We start from the raw sequence: 24,836 nt of genomic DNA, 5'->3' as shown, positions 1-24,836 counted from the left end.
GTGATCGCACTCGCATGGGTTAGGCCACTGGTTCTCAACCAGGGGCAACATACCCTTGGGGGTACACAGAGGTCTTCCAGGGTATATGTCAACTCATCTAGATATTTGCCTAGTTTTATAACAGGCTACATGAAAAGTACTAGCAAAGTCAGAATACAAACTAAAATTTCATACAATGACTTGTTTGTACAGCTCTCTATATTCTAGCAGTGTTTCTCAACCTAAGGGTTACAATTTATTTTATAATATATGGTAAAAATGAGAAAGGAAGAAATTTTTCAGTAACAGTGTGCTGAGACACTTCTGTATTTTTATATCTGATTTTGTAAGCAAGTAGTTTTTACGTGAGGTGAAACTTAGGGTACACAAGACAAATCAGCCTCCTGAAAGGGGTACAGTAGTCTGGAAAGGTTGATAACTCACTTGGTTAGGCTACCTCGGTTTACCTTACCCTGTGATTGCTTCACCTGTGTTTAGCAGTGTTGTGGTGCTGGTTCCCCGCAGTGGGGCTGGCAAGGCCTCCGCTGTGCTTCTTCCTTCGGATGCAGGAGGAGAAGCAGAGAAAGTGAAGTCAGGTTTCAGGTTTTTGTTTGTGGAAATACTGTTTAAAAAGCTGTCAAAATATAGAGAAACAGAGAGATTATACTGAGCTGGCTTTTTGATAGTGCCAGCACAGGGATACTTTATACTTTATACCATGAAAACAATAGGTCCAAGCTTCAGCTTGTGTACATTGGCCTATCTCCATTTAAATCAGGAGAGCTAGGTTAGTTTACACCAACTGAGGGTCCGGCTCTTGTCTTCAGAACATGGCTTTTGTATTACCCTTGGGTGTCTGAAAACGTCGCAGAGCACTGGCCATTTCTCTTCTGATGATGTTAATGAAAGTTGTGTGGTTAAACTTCTGTGCATCAAAATGAATATTTATTTACCTTTCAGAGGGGGTGTGTTTTGATTTAGTTTCATGGGGATTTCATTCCTAACTCCCAGCCTTTTTTTTAGCATTTGGGGACTTGTGCATATACCTCTAAATACTGGTTCTGCTGATGTCAGTGGCAAAGCTCTCTTTGACTTCAGCTGGTCTTTGGTCCAAGTCCTCAAAGCAGCTCCACTGGCTTCAATAAAGATATGTTGATTTACACCAGCTGCGGATCTGGCCATCGAGCTTTAATCTGCTGCTCTCAGGGTGTATTTTACAATAGCATTTGCACATTTGTGCATGTGAAATATTTTTAAGATTGCAGAAAAATATCCAAGAGGAGCCTTTGGTTTCCCATGCTCAAAACTGTCCAAAACATTCCTATTTGGGGTTGAAATTTACCATAATTAGCCTCTGCCTGAAATGATGTTACTGATCAATTTTCTTCTTTCTTTACATCTGTAATTTTAAATGAATGTCTTTATCGTGGTGATTGTTCAAGATGTACTTGGAGGAGATTTTCATAAGGGAAGTTTAGCCACCTCAGCTCTAGGAACAGTCATGTGTTGTGATGTCCTTATCAAACAGAACCAGTTGCTGTATTTAGTAAGTCAACTGCACAGCACCCCTGGCTGAAATCTGAGATGTATTCCAGAACCTGCCTCAGCAGCATTATTGCAGTTTGCCACTCAGTCACCCCCTCCCCCAACTCTACCCCATGCCTTATTGATGGAGACTGTGTTTTGCATTAAGATGTAATGGGATGAAGTTATTATCATCTTTCCAGCATTATTGAAGACTTCAACCCAGTGCTAATCATCTCTAATTAATCTCAGTACCCAGGAATGTAGAGCAAAGAAAGGTTCTATTAAAGTTCTTTTGGGTAAAAGGTTCTACCCCCAGGCTAATACTAAATAAAAGAAAGCTGCCAAGCTCACAATATGATAACAATACTGACTTGAAAGTATCATTAGGAGACTAAGGCTTGTTTTCTTGATCTTGTAGAACACAAGAGTATTAAATCAAGTTCTTAACTTTCAGGGTCTTTGTGCTGTTTCTTTTTAAGAATGTCTTTTATATCCTTTCGGTTCTGAATCAGCAGACACAATCATCAGCCTCCTGAACTATTCATCCAAAGAGTTTCATGAAAGCAGCTTCCCTTGAGGCTTCCTGCAGCTTTCTTAAAGCTTTCTTAACGAGACATAGATTCTTCCAGGTAGCTGCTTTGATTCAAATCCTCTGGCCCTTTGCATGGGCCTGCAAGGTGCATAACCTACAGAATTACCATGTTTCTGTTTTACCAGCTGAGCACTGAGCTGGCAATAAGGGGCTTTAGTTCCCAAACTCTATATACTGTGAATCTGAGCTCTTCAGGGGCTCTCAGAGCAGAAGTTCAGAATGCCTTTGGGTGGAGGGGCTAGGGAAACTAAGGAGAAGTGTTCAGCATCCTGAGTAACAACAGCTTGGAGCTATGGCTATTAGGTACAATTTCCAAAAGAGCCTAAATCCTATTTTTAAAAGTGACTTGGTCACATAGAAACCTAAGTCCTATTGACTTTCAATGAGTCTTAAGGCTTGTCTATACAAACACTTAGTGCGCGATAAGTGGGGATGTAAATCTACCCCATACTAGCTTGCTGCGCATTAACTATCTGCATGGACCCTCTTCTGTGCACTAAAAGTTCTGTTTTTTGATCTACTCCACTTTGAAGTGGGAGGAGATTAAAGCCACTATTGAACTTTTAATGCAGGCTCTACATGGATGCTTAGTGTGCGGCAGCTACTGCAGGGTACATTTATACTCCAGCTTGCTGCAAACTAAGCGTTTGTATGGACAAGCCCTCATGCTTGTAACTAGAGCTAGGCAAGAAACACTTTTCTTGTCCCACAAGAATTTTTGAGACTTTGAAAAATGTTCCCATCCCAAATTAGTTCAAAAAGTCAAAATCTTTAAAAATTTTTTTTGCAAATTGATAATTCCCGAAACATTTTGGATCCAGTCAATTAAAATGTTTAATTTCAATAATTCCCAAGCTTTTCATTTCAATTTCAACTTTTTAAATTTATTTTACCTTTTTAGCGTAAACCATAAAATTTCATTTCAAACCAAAAAACAAAACTTTTCAGTTTGAAAAATGCCATAATGACTTATTTCACAGTTTCAAAACTTTTTTTTCCAAATGTCTTTTCAAATTGAATGAATCATCAAAACCAGTTCTTTCCTGGAAACAGTTTTGGTTTCAATGAACCAGTATTTTCTGTTGAAAAATGTTGGAAAATTCCCAAGCAGTTCTATTCCTCTGTCACTTAGATACTTTGGAAAATATTACCCTTTCCTTATTCTTCAACCCTACTTGCATTTACCCGTGTGCACAGTCGATTTGCTTGGCATCAATATGAAGAATTGGCCCATAGTGCCAAGTTAGTTATGTTGTCCATGAAATATATGTAATCCATGTGCATGTGTATATGTGGGTGGAAAACAGCTGTATTTTCTAAAATGATGGTTGTCATGCAATGGATTTTGAATTTAAATTAGCAGCATACAAACATGTATTCCTCCAGATATGCTTCTCTATACTGTGCACTATTTAATGTTTTTTTCATATTTATATGTCCATGCAAGGTTACAGTGCACTAATTAGTCTGTAAAAGCCAAACAGATATAAATACTAACTAGTATTACTGTTGCTGGGCTTGATTCTCCAAAGAGATTCAGATGCAGAATAACCCACTTGAAATCTGTGCAAATAAATTTCCTTGGAGAATTGGGGTCATATTCATTAGTTAATTTGTCATAGGTCAAATATTAGTTACACAATGTGGAATTTCAAAAAGCGTGTAAATGAGTTAGGAGCAAAATTCTTATTGCCTCTGACTTGAATTTAACCAACAATGGGTATGTCTAGACTGTGAAGAAAAACCCACAGGGCCGAGTCTCAGAGCCCAGGTCAATTGACTCATGTTGGCGGGGCTTGTGCTGCAGGGCTAAAACTAGCGGTGTAGATGTTCACACGCAGGCTGGAATCCCGGCTCTGAAGCCCGGTGGGGAAGGGAGGGACGGAGAGTCTTAGAGTCTGAGCTCCAGCCTGAGTGGGAACATTTATATTGCTATTTTTAGCCTTGCAGCTCAAGCCAGAGTCAGTTGACCCAGGCACTGGGACTCGGTGTTTGGGTTTTTTCTTGCAGTGTTGACATACCATTAGGCACTTTTGAAAATCCAGCCAACAATCTATTAATTGTAGTTAGTGACCTATATCTTTTTTAATCTTTCTTTTTATTCACTTACTGTAGTTTGAAAGTTAAACCATATTAATATTTCGAAAACAATGTAGGTATTGCAAATAATGCAGATGTTCAAGGTTTCTATTTTAGGGTGGAATCCTGCTGCCCAGCAACTTAGTAGCTAAGTGCTTCTGGTGAAATTTCAGGCCAACTGCATCTGTATTCCTCCTTCATGGTCCTTTCAGGGCACCCACTGTAGGTTTCTGGCTCCCCACCTCTCTTGGGTATCTCACTCCTTTCAGACCGGGGTTTTATGGCTGCACATCTCTGTAGATTTATACTGTGGTGTGCACACCACGTCAGACTACCTAAATGCTCATCTGCACTTTGCTTTTTCTTTAGAGGCTGTGACCAGTGTGTTGCCCACAGTGATAAGCTGATACAAGCACATTTATTCTTAAGATGAAAACTTATTAAAGACAATAAAAGCCTACATACATACTAATAAGTTTACTAGAGGTCACCCCATCTCCAATCTGAGCCTCTGATAGGTGTCAGGCCTTCAAACCTACAACCGGGTTTTGCCCCAGCTACATGTTCATGACTGTCTCAAAGTCAGAACCAGAACCCAGGCTGGGCAATTCAGCTGTTTCTTTATACAGCTCGACCCTTTGATCTCCAGTGTTCAGGAACAGGTGATCCAGTCCTCATTGCACAGCTGCAAAATGCTGGGTTTTTGCATAACCAGATGTGGGGAATTTTGCATTCATCTTTCCTTAGGTATTCTCCAGGAAATCCACTTCACACATATTTTCCCAATTATCCATTCTTATCTGGAACATTTTCAATATAATCCTTTGAACTCCCAGACCTCACTTTGCATCTCTCCCCTAGAGAGGTTATATGCAATCCTGGCGCACAGTATTACATAATCTTTGCATTTAATACAGTGGGGCCCAAAGGTACTTAATCTTAATTCAGTAAAGTCTCTTAAGGATATGCAGGAAATTGCCATATCTATCACACCTTCCAAGTAAAATCAATCGCACTAGCCAAGTCCCTAATGGACTTGATGGAGTCTCTGGCACTTCTCCCTTTTGAGGTCAAAACTCTGGTTGGGATAAATTTTTAAATTTTTTTTTTAATTTTTTTTTTTTTTTTTTTTTTTTTTTTTTTTTGCTATGGGGTAATAATAGAAAGGGGGAGTCAGTGATGCGAGTGTCATTTTTATGGTAGAAAGGTTTTTTTGTGAAGGAAGATTGTGCAACAGTTCCTAAAGATGGTCACACTCAGGATTTGCCTGATATCCAGAAGTTTTATTTTTACATTGAAAGAAAATGTTGTCTTTTTTTTTTTTTTTTTTTTTTTTTTTTTTGTAAACTCCTAAAACCACTCACTTCAGGTAGTTTTTCTTCTAGGAGCTTTCTTAACCTTTTGAATTTGCTTAGAAATTGCATACATGAGAGAGGAAATTCTTCTCTCTTTTTAAAATGTTTTTTCTATACACTGGTATTTTCTATTTGTGTTCACTCAACTTTTCTCTGTTCTTTTTGATAGCCTCTTGCTTTTCCTCTGACAAAATACATTTTATGAATCATCACAAAGATATTTTTATCTCTATTCTACAATCATGCCTTATATTGAACTTTATGGCCTCTGCTATCGCTATGAAAAAATACAATATGTAACCTGTGAACATCCATCGTGACTGTATATAGTGCAAATTCCATAATCATGAATACACAACTTGCATAAAAACACATAAAAGGATAAAATGGAAAAAAAAAAAAAAAATCAGACCGGTATCGTCCAGAAGAACCTTTTATTTTTACATAAAAACTAATGAGTTGCTTTCTCTGTGGTTGCAAAGCAAATGTGACTTCAGTTCTGTTGCATTTTAAGGCAGGGCAGAATTTGGCCCTAAATATTTAAAGTTACATTTTATTTAAATAAAACTCCCCCAAATTATTATTTTATTAGTAAGGAGGCTCCTCAATATAAGTCTGGGATTAAAAACAGGTCTTATTATTTTGTTACAGTAGCACCTATATTCCACATAATTCCTAGTGCAGCCTAGCAGAATCTGACACAAACATTTCACACTTCTGAGTTGACACTTTGTGTTCCATGTTTTCTAGAGGAAATGCTGCTCCTTTAAATGTAGTGGGTTTAAGGGACATCCCTGTAACATGATTTGTCTTTTAGTATTTTAGTTCAGGTGATTTTGTGCCTATTGTTTTATGCTGTTGTTACTTCTTCTGTGTGTGTGGTTTTTTTAAAGTACTTCATCATGACACTCAGCATTGACAAATGATGGAATGAGTGACAAGCTTTTAACAGTGATATGACACAGAGTGGGAGCACACAACACTATGAAGTTATCCAGATCTAGCTGATACTGACATAAAATATAATAAATGAGAGCCCTTCAAGTGCTAACTCAATTTCAACATTTCTTTCTTGGTAGGTGTTGCCTATTGTAGGACATCCACCTAAGTTGTTAATTTGAATGTAAGAAAATAATTTTCTTTGACTTGTATGGTATTTATCTAGAAGCTAGTTTTTTAATTCTTCTATTTCTGTTTTTGTTTTTTACCCCCAAAAGAATCAGATTTGCAGATCTGTCAGCACAGAGCACCAACCTGTTGCACTAAAAAGATGGAAGAAAGCTACCAGACAGCTGTTCGGAGAGAGAGGACTCAGAACATCCAGGCCTTGAACTTTGAATTGAAATATATGATAGTTGGTCATATCACAGCTTTTCAAGGTAGGAAACACATGAAACTTAATGAACACATAAAATAAGCCAGCTAATGTTGTAGAATGTGTATAGATGCTATTACAGTTGCCATCAAGCTTCTCTCTCTTGGGTTTTTATCATTTCTGCTAGACATTGAGTCATTGTTTGTGTCTCAGAACTTTAAGGTCTTGATTCAGGAAAACATCCCTATTCAGGAGAGCACTTGGGCATGTGTGTTACTTTAAGCACATGCTTAAATTCTCTACTATCTTGGAATGGATTTAAGCAAATGTTTAAGTGTTTAACTGAACTGGGAGCCTATGTTCTAGACTTGAAAAAGACTCAGTTGGGATTTTCAAAGGCGCAAATGGCAGATAGGAACTAAGATCTGAGAAGATCTCTGCCTCTGCCAAGATGTTGATCCAGTAAAAGATATTACCTCACCCACCTTGCCTCTCTAATATCCAGGGACCAATATGGCTGCAACAACACTGGAAACATTTGTGCCTCCCACTCAGCGTCAAGGAAGGTAGAGGCACAGAAAGTAGAATAAAATGTTTTTCTTCCTTGATGTTAGAGTGCCTGTTACCCCCCACTCCCATCCTGATTTTTCACACTTGCTATCTGGTCATCCTAACACTGTCTTTAAAATCCACTAGTTGCAGAGTTCTGAGTTGCTGTGTTCCAGCCTGTTGTTTTGAAACTGATACATTTCAGAGAGAGAACTCTAATCTGACTGATGCCTTAAAATGTTCACGAGCTATTGAGTCACTTGAAGCCTGACTCCTTTTTGAAGAGTCATAACACACAGTTAAATGTGAATACATGAAGGAACAGACACTTGTAAGATTAATCTCCAACCTCTGAGGGTAGTGACAGTTATCTTAATAACAACAGGTAGGAACTGTCTTTCATGTGGAGATTGCTATATATGGGCTGGTGTCTTCTGGTCACAGTATTACTAAGGAAAATCAAATGCTTGTATAGGACTGTATACCGCAAAGTGCTAAGCGTTCTGCCAGCAGCCCAGCAAAGCACATGCTTAACTTTAAACATGTGAGTGATCCCATTGATTTGGATGGGGACTACTTGTGTTTAAAAATAAGTCTGTACTTAAATTCTTTGTTGTATCTGGGCCTGAGTGCTCATCACCTTGCAGGATTAAGTCCTTAAAATAGCTTACCATATGGAAAATAGACCAAGATTCATTTGATTAATAGAATTAGCATCACCGTGCATACTGGGTGTTCTCAGCAGATTTGTAGATCTCTTGTCTAGATGCTGCCTTTGGGGGAAAAAAAGATGATTTAAAATAAATAGAAATGAGTAAATGGCTTAAAGTAGTGGTTTTCAACTGGTGGTCCACAAACCCCTGAGCGTCAAGAGACCATGTCTGAAACTTCCAAAGGGGTCCACACCTCATTTTGAAATTTTTTACAGGTCTACAAATGAAAAAAGGTTGAAAACCACCAGCTTAAAGTATGACCATAACAAATGTTGAAAGCTTAAAAAGACAGTCAAATTACACACTTAAAGTTTGCTTTTGGTTTTGGATGTTACAAGCTGGAGGGCAGGAAGGGGACAGCATGAGAGAAATGGCATTTTGTTTTATTTCACAGTTAGTCTTGGGAAATGCTTCAGTATCCCACATTGCTTTAAAATCCGGTAGCAAGGTCCTTTTGAGCAGCACTGTGGTAAAGCGGGGAAATTCATCAGCATTGTTGAATGCTGGTGAGTGATTCAAGTGATCTTTCAGTATCCTTACAGAATAAAGATAAGGTCAGAATAGATTAACCTATCAACCTCTTAGGGCAAGCCAACTGCTTTATTCCTTGATGCTGATGAAGCCTTCTGAGGGAGGGAAAAGAGTCTTTGGACATTTCAAGTAGCTTAAATTTACAAGTGTTTTCTAGAAATGGGCAAATAGGTTGTTTATTGTAAGTTATGGACTATCTTCTGTCTAGGTTAGGTGAGAACTTTTGAAAATGTAACTTTGCTTTGTTACACCGAGAGCTTCATTTGTTCTTCGGTTTTATGCAAAGAAAAGCCTTAAGTTCCTTTCTTTATCTGACACTGTATAAACATTCTGTTGCTAAGAGCTATGATACGAGACACTTACCGAAAGAGTTCTTTGTATTGAATTAGTTCAGTCCTTTTTGTCCATTTTAGTTTGCTGCTGTTTTGCATTATTATTAAAAAGTTAGGGCTGCAAAGAGATGAATCAGCTTAAAGTTTCAACAAACCTAGTTTTAAAGGGCCTCAGGTCTTCCTTAGACGTGGTGGCTGTAGGGACAATAGGACATCATTCAATAAAGTTGCCAATATCAGAGCATATAGAGTTGCTTATTTTTTGAAGGTGTCTGTTTGTGCAATTTTCTTTGCTTTCTTGAATGTTTTAGAAGATCTCCGCTTCTTAGAGGGTAGCTCACTAGTAGGCCTTGTTGCCTACTATTGGGGGAAAAAATAAGCCTTAGATGCTTTCATGCACTCCCACAAGTCAAAATCATTGTATTATACACACTTTGAGTATGTGATTCTTAACACTATAATATGGGCTCAGTGCTGACCTAACTCTGCTCTTGGTGGAGTCAGTGGGAGTTGGACTTCAATGGGAGAATAGTTAGGGCAGTGCTGAGCACACATGAGAATTGGACCCTAAAGAGATGCTTTAGGTTAAAATGATAGATGCATTTTTAAAAACCCTCCCATTTTGACAATGTTGTTTCTCATTTTGCTGAGTAGAGGCTAAATTCCATTTACTTAGATGAAAACATAACTGGGTTCTAAGTGTGTTAATGAGAAGGCTTGGATATTTGATTGGAGGGGATTTTGATGCGAGCAGGGCAATATGAAGAGGGTTCATCTGAATACTCTCTCTGAAATGTATGTGAACCCCAAAAGGCTGTGTATATTTTGGACAAAGGAGATTTCATTTTATTTTCAATTAAAAAAAAACAAAAAACACCACAACACAGATATTTAAATAATTCTGCAGTCAATGCTGAAATAGGACTATTTTTAACAGCTGCCAGAGTCTCACAAAATAATTAGTGTATAAGACTCAGTGAAAGGTATTACACTTGTTATGTTTGGATTAGTTCCCATTTCATGCATATGGGCAGCTTTAGCACTACTGCTGAATCTTTTTTGTTTTTCTTCTAATTTTTACAATATTAGCAAACTAGCACTAGTACAAACACTTAATAATAAATCAAACGTTCACATTCTGCAGATGTCTTAGTTCGAGTTCCTGCCTATTGTGTTGTTGCTGTAATACCTGACTTGAACAGGAAAAGGGCCCGTTTGGCCTTGGCTACAAGTCTGACAGACACCTTTCCTGGTAATGTTGGGGATGGATGGATGCTGGTAGGCTGGTGCCAGCTGGGCAGTTGGATCATGAGAGGCACCACCAGCAATTAGATTCAACAATGATAAAAGAACCAGACACTCTGTCATCAGAATCAGGTCCTGAGTGTCTATGAAATCATGCAACATCAAAAAGTCGTTTTGTGTATTTGGCATATTGAATACAGCCAGGCTCCCATGTAAAGGTTTCATGGGCAAATTGGTGGATTTGTTGTTTAATTTTAATCTATTATTTAACATTTTTATATCATGGCAAAGTCTAAAAGCCACAACCACTGTACAGACATATTGTTAGTGACAGTCCCAGCCACAATCCAGGGCTTCCAGTCTAAAAGAGAAGATGTAGAAGGTGGATGGGACAAACAAGAGGGCCAGGATGGAGAAAACAGTGTAACACATAAATAGAATAGAGTGTTTACAATTCTTAGTCGGCCAGGTAGAGTGATCACAGCTTGCCAACTTCCTAGCCACTATCAGGTTGTACTTTACCATATGCAGTAATGGAAAAGTGAGTTTGTCCCGCCCCACTATCCCCAGACTGGGATGAGTCTGACCAACTAATCCTCTTTTCCCCACTTTTAAATTGAACAGAATCTAAAATGCAGCCTTATTACGAACAAAACCTTGCATTCTGTTATCAAAGTGCAAAATGAATTAAAGAATATCCTTTCTTGAACTAAATGGTCCTTTCTCCGACCTTTCTGCTTGCAAGTCATCAGTTGAATTGCTGTAGGTTAGAGTTTAACAGATTAATTTGCCTGTGGTGATATTACACATTATTTGACACCTACCCCCTTCCTGCACCTCCTCCCCCCCCCCCACTCTTCATGGAGACAGTTCCAAACAAGGCGACTTTGATTCATTGTTAGTGGATAAAAAGTGGCGCGAGTGTGGAGACTGAAAGTTGCTGTCAGAAGAGGTTTCAATAGTCCGACAATAAAGCTTTGTTGTGTGCAGACAGCAGAGAGAAACCTGCCTCCCTCCTCAATATCCTTTCAATGGAGCGGTAACAGGTGCTCTGTATGAGACCACAAAAGGCTGGCTCTGCTCCTGTCATCTTATGCTGAGGCTAATTTGCGGTAATGAGAATCCAAATGCTTGTAATTTATTCATTCGGCTGATGATCTCTGGGGAGAGGCAGGACAATGTACTTTGAAACCTATACCAATTTTCAGTCCTCAAATTAGCAGGTATGCTTTGTTTGAGTTTGACTGTTTCTGACAAATTTGGTTTCTCATTGACGTATTTCCCTCATATTTTATTTACCTTTCACAATAGGCTACAGGAAATATACATTCACGAATACTGTTGTGTGAAGAAAAGCATATTGGCCAGAAAGCAATATTTTTATTCTGTGGATCATTGCTTCAAACCAGAACTACTACTTAACATTGGGTTCCAGTGCCCCCGCCAAGTTTTAGTGTGTTTCCCTTGGGGCTTAGTTGTCCTATCAGACACAGCTGTGCGGAAGAAGCCATTTGAGTCAATAGGTGCATTCCTTCCCATGGTGCCTTGACACATGGGGAATTCACAACTGGTGCCATTCCCTCACCCTGCCTCCCTATTGCCCCTGAGGTGGCTGGAGGGGCCATGACAGCGCCTCGCCCTGGCACAGGGTAGGGAAATGCAAGATAGACCTGCTCCCTGTTACTACTGTATTATTAATAAGAGTGCCTAGCATCTCCAGCTGAGATTTTATGCATATTAAGGGACAGGCCCTGTCCTCAAGAGCTTGTTATCTGAACAGGCAATAGGTGGGAGGGAAAAGGGAGGCCCAGACAGGTGGAGCAACTTGTCCAAGATCACCCAGCTGTTCACTGGCAGAGCCAGGAACAGAGCTAAGGACTCATGACTCCCAAGCCAGTGCTCTGCCCTCTAGGCAACTCTGCCTCCCATTTTATGCCCCCATTACAAACCCAAAATCCCCTCTGGCCTTTTCTCAGTGCAGACAGTAAAATGAGTGACAGTGCAGTAATCAACGGGTGCTGGATCGGGAACTGCATGCTTTTTCCTTGAGGCCAGGGGAAAGACTTATTGCTTTCAATGGGCCCTGGAACAGGTCTTCATGTCACTGGCGTCCCTTCCTGCATGATGTTGGCGTCCTAAGAAAGGAGTACTGTAACTAGCCAGCACCACCAGCCTCCTGGCTCTCTTATGAAAATGAGCATTCTGCATGTAAATTTGCTGAGTCACAATGCTGCTGACACATACATTTTACTGAACTTGGAAATATCAGCTTGAAATGTGGGCGACTGGTTAGCAAAGCTGATGTGCAATGAAATTTACAAAACAAAACAAAACAGATTTGGCTGCAGAAATACATTCTGGTTTGCAGTTAATTACTATATGAAATGTGGGCACAGTGTGGCAAATGGATGGCATCCAAAATCAATGAGCTATTTTAAAAAAAAAAATCCTGCCTGTGGTTTTCATTATTTACTGCTGGATGATAGAGAACGAAGAGTCTTGTTTTTAAATAGGTTTTTTTGTAATCTCATACTTGGTCTTTTATCCGGACAATCTGTTACACACCCCTTTCCACATGCATGACCCTGCTAAGTAGTGTCCTGGACCCTACTGACCTACTGAGCTGAAAGTTGGCCAGGGAGTATAATTGTATTTTGGCTTGTTGCACAAAGGGCTCCCTATGGTGAGAGACTGGGGAGAGGCTCCATTAGAGTATTTCACGTCCCCTCCTGTACGCTGTTCATTTCCAGTCTAATGGGCCAAATGATCGCTATTTGTAGCTGCAAAGGCGCTCTCTTATTTTTGAAAAATATTTAAAAGGAAGATTGGAATGTCCCTTTTAGCCTTGGCATCTTCTGCATGATGAGTCTTTTGTCTCCTGTTGGCTTTGGGCTGTGATCATGTTTACTAGTTGGGATGGCACTATATCTTCACAGACATAAGATACATTTGCTTACATCAAGCTCCATCATATTGTCATTGCTGTCTGTTTTATTATTATTATTATTTCATTAATAATAATAATACCTAGCTCTTTATCACAGTTTTAATTTATGGATCTCAAAGCACTTGACAAAGATTAGTATCCTTTCCTCATTTTACAGATGGGGAGATGGGGAAACTGAGGCACAGAGGTGAAGTATCTTGCCCGAGGCACCAAGCAGGCCAGTATCAGAGCCAAGAATAGACTCCAGGTCTCCTGAGTCCCAGTCTTGTCCCTCATGAGAGGCAGTGTAGAGCAGGGATAAGGCACTGGCTTGGGATGCTGAATGAAGGATCATCTTTGTTGAAGTAATTCATGCTCAGCATTATACGCATACCCCGCCTTTCTTCATTTCCTCCATTGGCTCCCTCTCACTCTGTGCATCAAGAAACAAACAGAATACATAAATGTTGTGTACATCCCGTTACTGCTTTACTCACACTTTCAATCTTAGTCTACATATGGAGAGTAAAAGTTCAAACTTCTTTCTGACCAGTTTCCTTTTCTCAGCAACATATTGAATTATACTTTGCAATGTCCAATATTCCCTGAAGTTCTAACCTTTTTATCTTCTGAACATGTAAAATTAAAATACCTTTGAGCTGTGCCAGGGAGCATGAATAAATATTAGCATCATGTTGTGAATGAATGATTATAGAGCTTGCACTGCAGTGCGCATCTTGTGCATACTTGACCTCTAAACTCTTAAAATGAAATGAGGCATTTGTTTGGCTGTGGAGCAAAAGAGGATTATTTTCTGGGAGCCTATGAAATACAGTACATTGTCAGAAGTTGTACATGGCTCTTTCTGAGTTTTTAAATTCAGACTGACATATTTTCATATGAAAAACGATTGTAACTTCTGATGCCATAGAAGAAAAGTGCAGCTTGTCTACTCTGTGTGGCCTAGTTTGCAAAGAACGTTGTCAGTGCGGTAATTTACTACACATAAATGAATGCAAGGAAAGTGTTTTAGATATTGCATCCAGGAGTACTGAATGTATTGATATTATAGATCTTCAAGTAATGGGAGAAAAAAGTCAGCAAAACCATAGTCAATACAGAGTAATAACATGTATTAAGAAGGGTTATATGTAGTCCAAACTGGAAGCATTGAATATTTTGTATAGTTTGGATGGTATTTTTTAATTTATTATAAAAAAGAATAAATTAATACTACAAGTTGGCACTCAACCAATCAGGATGTGTGTTGATAATCCAGATCCTTATTCATTTTGTATTCAGATCAATAACCTTTATGTCAGGTTTTTGCTGTATTTTTTTTTGTATAAAGTCTAAACCTTCCATTTCAGAGAGCAGTGGCATTTCCAGAGCTCTCCTACAGTGGTGGTAGAATTATTGTGTTCTTTGAATTAAAAAATGTGCCTGGGTTTCCAAAAAGGCAGGCTTCTCATGTGGTTTTTGGCCACTCATTTTCTGCATGATTCAGCATGAGACTCTATACCTATTTTAGCACATAGTAAGGCTCTCCTAACTGGCTAGAAGACCACAGAGTTCCTGATCTTCTTTTGTGACTATGAAATTGTGACTAATTCGGGGAAATCCGTAAGCATGTATGTAAATAGGGGTGAGGACAGAGACCCTCTACTGGTGTAAATCATCATAACTCCATTGACTTTACGTACACTAATTCTGAATTTGGCCCAACAAGCAGGACATACCTGCATCTTTTTTGCTTTTCTAATTTATTTTCTCCAGGCTTCTAGCTGCTGGAAATAAGGTTTGCTTTTGAATTTGTTTTCATTGACTACTTTCTAATTTTATGACTATTTTAAACTTTGTCTTTCTGACATTATTGCAAGTCTGAAGAAGTTTTCCAGAATCTATTTAATCAATTCTACTTAATTTTAAAAATCCCAGAAAACACTAGGAAATTTTCTTCTCTTTTCTAATATGAGCAATGACAGCGTTCTTAATATTTCATATCTGAGTATGATAAATGCTATCACATCATCATATTGTCTTTTACTGTGAAAAAGTTCCTATTGACTTTACTATAAACATAAAATGGCACTTAAATGGCTTACATCCCAAAATGTGTCAGTGGATTAATTTGTAGAAATGGAACATTACAAAGCTGTATTAAAAGTGATAATTTGAGTTAAACCAAGGAACATTAATCAAGTCCAGTTTTTCATGTGATGCCTCAAAATCCTCTTTCACAGTAATATTTGCTTGTAAAGAAAGTATGTTGGTCCAGTTAGGTCTCCTGACATTTATCTGTGTTCTGTTTCTGACTCTGCCACTGAGTTGCTTTGTGATCTTAGGCAAGTGCCTTTACCTTTCTGCCTCACTTTCCCCATCTGGACAGTGAGGATAATGACACCCCGATGCTTTGAGTTCTGTGGAGGAAAAAATCTACACAAGAGTTGAACGCTGTTATCAAAATGTCACTTGGAACTTAAAGATCAAGATAGAGCAGGTGAGAAAGGATGTACAATACAAAAAGAAATGACCTCTCCTTGTGGATATCTAGCCATCAGCTTAAGCTCACCATGGCTAAAAGAGATTTATTAAGCTTTCTCTCCGTGCCAGACCCCATGTACTTTTCTGGTCATTGTGGATAACACCACCATCTTGGGCTGGCATTCAGTCCAGTAACCTGGGAAACATCTTTGACTCTGACCACTCTCTAGGGTCTCACATCCAGATGGTTTAAATTTTTATATTCTTTCAGCATAACGTATCTAAGGTACGACCTTTCCTATCCTCACAGCTAAAACTCTTATCTAGGCTCTCACCTTGCCTCTTGATTACTGCAACATTCTTTTCTCTGCCCATGACAGATGCACTTTTGCCCTGCTCCTATCCATTCAGAATGGTGCTGCAAAGATTATTTTCCTAGCCCATTGCTTTCACCACATCACCCCTCTCTTAGAATATTTGCACTGACTCCCACTTCTGTGTCACATCAAACATAAGCTGCTTGTCTTCATTTCCAAAGCCCTTCATGGTCTATCCCCAGCCTACCTATCATCTCTCATTCTCCATCAAAATGTTGACTCCTGATTCCATTTGGCCATGATGCCACCCTCCACTGTTAAATTTTCAAGCAAGCACTTTCCCATGCTGCCTCTCGCACGTGGGAGGAACTCCCCATAAACATCTGCAAAGCTAACTCATTATTGTCCTTCAAATCCCTCTGAAAACTGTCATCTGCCTTGATGCCTACTAAACACTTAATAATGATTACACTTCTGGTGTACTGACACGTGTGTCAATCAGAGTGACCGATCTCGTTCTTTCCTTGTGCTCCCCTGTTTGTATATACCCGTTGTCTTGAGTTACACTTGGATTGGAAGCTCTTTGGTGCAGGGACCATCTTTTTGTTTAGTGTTTGTACAGCACCTAGCACAATGGGATCCTGGTCCATGATTAGGGCTCCTAGTTATGGTGGCAGTGGTGGTGGTGGTACTCCTCATCTGTTGTTAATCTTGGTATTTGTCTTCTGAGTTTTGTGGGGTTTTCTGAATGTACAAGGAAAGAGCTATTTTTTTCTTTGGCCTTTTGTTGTTGACTGTGTGATTAGGATATATATATATTTTTAAAAATTTGAAAAATCAAGATGGGCAAAGGGAGGAAAAGATATCCTAAAAATTCAGCTGATTTTCAGATACGCATTCAAAATAGCAGCCTCAGATGAAAAATTGAACAAAAACCTAATGGGAACACTTAATCCTAACTCTCAGTTATAAATCAGTCTTGCAAACCAAGTCCACTGACATAAATCATGTCCAAAGGAGTCATTACATGATCACTAAAAGGGGTAAGTGACTGCATTGCAAACATAATCTGTTTCCTTTTAAATGTAGAGAAGACCCTTGTATCAAGTCTTATAAGCCCATTTCAGTGTTGTAAATTATCTTAGCCAATCAGAGTATAGGGATGCTGAAGTGGTACTAGTCCACTAGTACAATGAGTCCTCTGTTACACGGTTTCATGAATCTGTATGCAAGTCTGCTTTGTATGATCACTATGTGGTTATTTTTCAACTATATGGTTTGCAGAACCCTGTACTCTGGGTGACTGACAATCATTGTAAACCAGCCTGAGTCCAAGGACTTGTATAATAATTGCACTGTTATTTCTTAATAGTGCTGTGACTATGCAAATATTTCTCTTCTGATTGGTTACTAGAAAGGCACTGCTTTGATTCCTATACTGAGAGTTGATTTTTATCACATCCACTTAGAGGCATATTGATAAGTACCTTTATAAATATTCTAAATGTAAGTATTTAGAAAGTATACATTTAGGATCAGGAAACTTAAGAGGCTTTGGTGATCTTGATTTTTAAAATTATATGTCAAAAGGTAAAACCAAATTATATTAAAAACTATTTTTAAAAAAAACCAAAACATAAGATACAATCAGTTTAGGCCATCTGGTCATCTGATTGTTGTTGGGCTTCTTTAGTCTCTGTCTGTCTGTCTGACTCCATGTGTTGGTTGTCATCAGATACCTAGATTGTAAGCAATTTGTTGCAAGGACTGTTTCTTCATTATCTGCTTACATAGTGCCTAGCACAATGGGGCTGGGACCTTTACATGCCACTGCAGTACAACTAATACGTGATGTAATATATTATTTGTTGGTTCATTTTAAATGTTCGGGTTTCCATGTTTTAGCCACCTATTGTCACAAGAACCACCTTGATTTCTGTGGGAAAACAGGAAAGAGTTAACACTTGAAATCTACTCATAGTGCTAAGTTTGCAGGACAATTTAGTGGGGATCTATTCATCAGTGTGCGTGTCAATATTTTAATGTAACGGGCTTTAAATGACTGCAGTGCATGTCAACACTGTGAAAGTGCCTTGGCTGGTCATTGTATTCCCCCCAGTGTCTGAATGCACAATGGAGGATTAAGTTGATAGATAATTGATGGATAAATCCCAAAAGAAGGAAAGCACAAAGATAAATGAGTAAACTGTCTAGAAAATGTAGAAAAACCTACCAAGAGCAGAGTGAGCATAGGAGATTGAGGGTTTATCTATGTGGGGAAATTGACCGAATAGCTATTGTGGAGTAAAATATTCTGGAATTGCTCCATGTGTGGCCATTCCATTCTGGAATAATTAATGCACTTTCAAAGCAGATGAATTATTCTGGAATAAAACCAATTTTATTCCGGAATAGTGTCCACACGGGAAGATAGTCTGGTCAATTTCCCCTTGTAGACAAGCCCTAAATCCTATTGACTTCACTGAGATACTAGCAGGTGCTTTGTTGAACTGGGACCTTGGCAAACAAACATATTATTTATGAATATATTAATAATGTAGCCCTGTTTGCAATGGGCCTACTGAAGCTCATGTTGAGGCTGAAGACGTTTGATCTGGCTGGGGATTAGTATATTCCAATTTTGATAATTGATAAAATCTAGTCCATGCTAAAGGCAGATAATTCATCCCTATAATGGAAATTGTGGGCAAAAATTTAACAAGGGGGCTTTAGGCAGCTGCCCAGGATAACTTTCAGTATATAATTATTATTTTAATGATGATTCAGCATAGTTACACATCTCCTTCCCTGTCGCCTAAAGAAAGGTGATTAACTGGTAATTTAATTTTATTGTTTTATTAGTCTTTGTTATGAAATTGAAAACTGAACAAGCAAGCCCTTGTGCTCCTTTTAGATGCACAATTTAACAATCTCTTTTAGGAAGAATATATGTTATCATTATGTATTATTACTGTTGGGCAATTCAATAAAAATAGCCATTGGAGGTAATCAGCTAAACATGAAAGGGCTGGTTTGCAGGAAATTGTCACTTTATTCTCATTGTCACATTTTTATATTTTTAAAAGGAAGTGGGTGAGTGAGACTGACAAGGTTAAGAGAGCAGATATCTGAAAGCAAATGTGTTCTGTAGAAAACAGTAGAGGCAAATCTTAGCCCTATGGCCCAGTAATAACAATATTCCATTTCAGCTTGCGGCATTATGTCACCTGCCCACTGCAGAGTCTGGATGAATGACTTTTAGAAGAATAAAAGCAACTTTTCAGGATAAAATGACATTAGGAAGTTTTTTTTTTTCATCACACTGACTCTGTTCCAGGAGGGAAATGCATGGTAGTGGTATAGATCCTTCTAAATCCTTCTGGAAGAAGAGTTTATTATTTTGTCATTCCTTCTTTTAAGAGCAGATAAGCAACAAAGGCATCTTTTCTAGGACGCTTTTATACTTTTTATTTTTTATTTTTATAGATTTTGGTGATTGGAAATACTGAGAGCATATCAGAGGATAGAATTTTTTTTATTGTTTGGAAAAGCTATTTAAAATGGCAAATTGTTAACAGAAAATGATTTGTATGTTTTATTACCATAGCACTCAGGAGCCCAGTTATGGGACCCTGTCACACTAGGCAGTATACACAAACAGAATAAAAAGACAATCCCTGCCCCAAAGTGTTTACAGTCTAAGTATAACATAAGCGACAGCAGATACAGAGAGATGGGAGAGTACAAGGAAACAATGAGACATTATTGGTCAACATGCTAGGTAGTGGTCTCATCTCAGCACTGAAAATTAAAATTTTCCCTAAACTTAAAACAAGGCAGTGTTTACCTCCCCCGAACTTTGATCTTGGTTCTGTGCTTGAATTGCAACATTTAACATGATCTCCACAAAAAGCTTGCTGCCCTTTGGGTCACACTGTATGATCTGTTTGTTCCCGGGGCAGGGGAAGGGGGGTAGGATTGAAGAGACAAATGTGCTTGGAATGTTTGGCTTTAGAAAGGGAGTGAGGCAGATCTGGGAAGGTTCACAGCTGTGGACATTGGTCCATAGATTGGCCCCTATATTGATGCATTTAAAAAAGTTGTATTAAATGGTGAAGGAAGGCAAAACTAATTTTTCTTATACTTGATCTGTAATTTTATACCTTACACGCAAAGCACTTACGCATGTTGGGACATATGTGCTTTATTATTATTTTGTCTCCTTATTCCTTCTACTTCTCTCTCCTTTTATGCTTGTCCTCGAGATGTTCCTATTGGAGGTGATGGAGAGAGCATATTTGCCCAGAGGGGAAGTCCCCTAGTCCTGTGGTGGGTGAGCCCCACTTTAGTAGTCACTGTGCCACCAAAATAACCTAAATCCTCTGGGTCTGACTCTACTCTTACTGCAGCATAAATTGGGAGGAGCATCACTGCTGTCAGCTGAGTCAAACCGAAGTAAATGAGAGAGACTCAGTCCCTAAAACATTCCGCTTTTGCTGATGTTGGCATCATTTAACAGAGATATAAGTAAATGACAATTTGAAGGTGTATGGTGATATATCATTAACTGCTGGGGCTAGAACACACAGGTTTGCTGAGGCCCATTGCCAAATGAGCATGTTAATGTATATAAACACAGTTGTAAGCAAAAAGTTACTCTAGATCTGACCCCCAAACCATTTTGCTGATTTTTGTCTTGCACAAAAATGTACACAAATTTATGCATTGCAAGTTTGCACTGGTATGAAACTAACATGGACTTCTACTTCCATGCCTGTCTATCTGTTGGATCGCATTTCCATGTTTTTAGCTTTGCATGTGGAGTGGAAATTCTTGGAAATGTAGCTATTTGAATTCTAGCCTTTCTTTATTTTTGTTGTTTACTTTGGGAATTTGGATTTATTCAGTGTAACATTACATCCATAATTACCGTATCCTTACGCAAAGCTTAAGATGTGTATTGCAGAATCAGATGTTTTAGAGTATAACTACAAAACAAGATACTACATTATCAGGAATATTTTGTAATGGATATTTAAATATTAGGCATAGGGGAGTATTAAACGCTAAATCAGCAAACGCAGAATGTGGCTGTCCGTTATTAAATGGTGCAGGCTGTTATGGGCATACAACTGCGCCAAGCTCTACAGTGGGTTCATGCTCACTTTCAGTGTACATCACAGTGCCAGTGATTATCTGCAAGGCTTTATTGGCTGTATCTGATGCTGCCTCCTCCCCGATATTCCACTATGCCAGATTTGATTGGCTGCAATGCTTTTGCTGGCTGTTTCCAGGGCAGAGCATACATGATTTGTTACCAGTTTGGAAGAGTGGGTTGATTCTATAGCCCCATTGACTGGGCTTTGAAAATTTTGGGTCAATTTTATAACCATGTGTAGCTATTCTGAGAGACACATTGCAAATTAATGTATAAATAAATATGGGACAGCTTTAGTATATATTTATCATCCCCTCTCTTAAATATCTTCCAGACTGTGCTGAAAGGAAGTTACGTGGTGGTGTAGTTTGAGGGTCTGGAGTCTGGATGAGTTAGTAACACACACTGCTGCTACACTGCAAACTCTGCATTCCTTAACAGGGAACTCTTGATGCAACATCCTCCCTCTCTTCCAGGAGCTTTGTTGGGTGGAGAAGGAAGAGGTGCACTGATGGTTCCTTTTCTCCCCCCCCCCCCCGCCCCACCCACCACCTTCTCTTCTTGCACCCTAAGATGATGCGGAGTCCCCAGTCATCAGGTCTCTGGTGGAGAAGTTAGGGGAGCATAGGAGTGGACTTAGGAGAAAATCAGTTCTGTGGAGATGGATGAGGAAGAGGGACTTTTGGGGGTAGAAGGGGAGTAAGTGTTCTTGCTGGGGTCATGGGAAGGATGACAGGAACAGAGAGCATGCTCAGGTGCAGTTCAGGGTGCTGCAGGAGGAGCAAGAGAGAGGGGAAATAGTAAAGCAGTGCTGCTTCTCCCTCGCTTTTCCACCCAGTGTTGTTTTTATGGCTCGAGAGGGGAGTCCCATTGCCACAAGCCACAGAGGGCTCCAGGAAGTGGCAGGGATGGTGAGACCACAGTTGGGAGGTGAGGAATCCAGGGGTATTCCCCACCCCATTTCCTGTGGACCTCCTCCTATCTGCAGGAGGGGAGGGCCCTTAGCAAGTCATGAGGGACTCATCAGCCCCTGTACTTGAGGCTAGCAATTGAGGTTTACATTTGGAAGGAAAAGGGCTAGAGAGAGAAACTGACTTTGTGTACTCAGTGAAACCATGCGTCTCTAGCAGTCATTTGTCGTGCTAAATTCAGACTCCAGAGGGGTCTGCAGAAGCTCATTTTATACTTAAATTTAAGTCATTCTCTGGTTGAAATGGGGGAAATAATACAAACGCATCATGGTGATCAGATAAAATAAATCAACCAGGATTCTTACTGGAAGCAAAAGGCCTCAATGAGCCATTCATCGGTATCCTTGGTATTGCTCCTTGGCTGCTGTTTCTATTTTGTACTTAACTCTTGGGCAAATTTTGTGTGTCTTCCAGAAATATGCTTATTGTAACTAATGTCAGATGGCTGGGGAGGGGCATCACTGGATCTTTTAATTGCTCTACCCATTCTTGTATTGGTGACTCTTAAGTCTCTGTTGTGGTTATACATAGCTTTCAGTTTACACTTAGTGGAGGTTTACTATAAAAATCAACATCATCTGCCTGCTTTGTGGATTTCAAAGGAGGGAGGAGGCAAGCAAAACAGATTCCTTATAAGAGTCTCCATTTTGGCTCCTTGGCACCGTGCGCCATACATGAGGAGACAGATATTGCATCAATATTGATGTCTTATTCAAGGCTTAGGGAGGCTACAGATTTTGAAGGATATGCTCCCTCTTGAGCATGTAAATCTGAGTGGACGTTTGCTGCGGCTTCACTAGTCATACTACCTCCTGCAGCAAAAACCCAGCAGGATCCATGCTGTCCATGGATTGTGGCTGCTCAATAACGAAGCATAGGGACCTGGAGAGAAGTAATAATGAGTTGTTACTCCTGGCCCAGATTTGTGTGTGGAAAGCATGGCAGAGAGTAGGGGATCATGTCTTTTGGGAGATGCAACCCCCTTCCTCTATTTGCTCCCACCCCCCTGGAACTCCTGGGGAAGGGACATCAGCATGGGGGAGTGGAGAAGGTGCTATAAAGGTGTCACTCCTTACTTGCCCTGCTTAAGGGGGAGAGCTCCACAATGAGTCTTTTTCCATGCATGGCTCAGCAAAGGGATGATCCAGGCCACTCTGATAAGCTACTCCTTTTTATTCATGTGATAAGAAAATATTGACGATTTTATGTCCAATAACTCAGAGGACAATCAACAGTCCTCCTGAGTGCACAGATTATTTCCTTTGAAAGAGGATCTTAGAGCCAGACCCTCGCTTGTCGTAGCTTCACCCATTTCGGGGGTGATATGCCAATTTAGACTCGTGGAGAAACCCATCAGTCAGGAAGATTCTGATTCAGCAAGTCACTTACAAGGCCCAGATTTTTTAAAGAGTTTGGGCGTTGCTGGCTCAATGTTTCAGTGCCTAGTTGATTTTAAGAGCCTGTCTCATCTGCAAATGTGACAGGCATTTAGGAGCCTGCCATTCACTAGGTTCCTAAATGCCTAAATTACCTTGAAAATGAGATTTAGGCTCCTACATCAGTTATTTGTTGCAACACTGAGTGGCGCAGTGCCTAACAACCTCTCTCTAAATCTGGACCATAAGCACTTGGGCCCAGGACTGGGAGCCTTTACACATGTGAGTAGTCCTTACTTGCAGGCATCGTCCCATCCGATTATATGATTGAGTTAAGGTTTGCAGGATTGGGCCCTTTAATGGTATTTCTAGTAAAAGAAGTGTCTAGAACTGACATCTCGGATATGTACTTTAAAGTCTCCAGGAAGCAAGGTACACTTTGAATTTCTTCTGAGCTGCTGCAATGTGCAATGGAAAAAAAAGCCCAAATTGAATACATTTCTATACAGTAAAATTAAAACATGATAACCATGAGGCCAAAACACTGGTCCTCAAAGACAAAAGTGGATGTAAATTTACAAATATAAGGGACATTGAGGAATGTTGCTTTTTACCTAATCCTTTAAATGCTCCAAAAAGATGAACTAATTCAACTACAGTCATCTATAAATCTGTACTTAGAAAAGATAATCTTGCCTAAACTAATGACCAACAAAGGGAAGTTTTACGGGTACTACTAAATGAATTTGAATATAGAGACAATAAAACAACTGCAGGAAAAGAAATCCTTTAGCCCAAATTGCTTTGCTATTGATATCTCCCAGACTTATATAGATCAATTCATTATTCCTTTAAAAATGTATAGGGTCTCCTATGAAAGAAAAATACTTCCCCTGAGTAATTCATAAACTTGGAAAATAACTTCCTCTCTTCTCCTTTTCTGATGTGTCTGAAAACTAATCTCAGAGATAAATTCACATGCAACGTTTGTCTAAAATATTGACTGTTGGGTTAGGTAGTCTACAGAATGACCAAGCAGGCTTTGTGAAGAGAGATGAGCCTCAGGAAATCCTATTTATGCAGCAAAATCAAACATTGAAACAATGATGATTTTCTTAGATACAGAGAAGGTTCTTGACAGTGTTCAGTTGCTCTTCATGTTTCAAGTTGTTGCCAGATTTGGCCTAGGTGCAGAATTTCATCAATGGCTCAAAATATTCCATTTGATTGTCTGCTGCTGCTATTAATGGAAATATTTCTCTTTCATTTTACCTAACCAGAATAACCAGGCAGGGATGTTCCTTGTTAACCCTGCTTTTCATTATGGTTCTAAAACCCTTAACTGCTCCTCTTGGAGCAAATAATGAGATGAAAGGGAAAAGACAGC

At 39.4% G+C, this 24,836-nt stretch overlaps 1 protein-coding gene across 1 annotated transcript in view; it reads left to right on the top strand.

Annotated features, from left to right (window-relative positions):
- LOC137147116 (glypican-5-like) overlaps nucleotides 1-24,836 on the top strand; it is a 532,878-nt gene that overhangs the window by 24,897 nt on the left and 483,145 nt on the right. Inside the window, exon 2 of the mRNA XM_067538902.1 lies at nucleotides 6,750-6,911. Coding sequence (XP_067395003.1) covers nucleotides 6,750-6,911 — 162 coding nt within the window. The remainder of the gene's footprint in view (nucleotides 1-6,749; nucleotides 6,912-24,836) is intronic.

The sequence above is a fragment of the Emydura macquarii genome, unplaced genomic scaffold (genome assembly GCF_026122565.2).
Source record: "Emydura macquarii macquarii isolate MOO-44397 ecotype Brisbane River unplaced genomic scaffold, CSIRO-AGI_Emac_v2 contig_499, whole genome shotgun sequence".
NCBI lineage: Eukaryota > Metazoa > Chordata > Testudines > Chelidae > Emydura > Emydura macquarii.
This window is presented reverse-complemented; position numbering and strand designations above follow the sequence as displayed.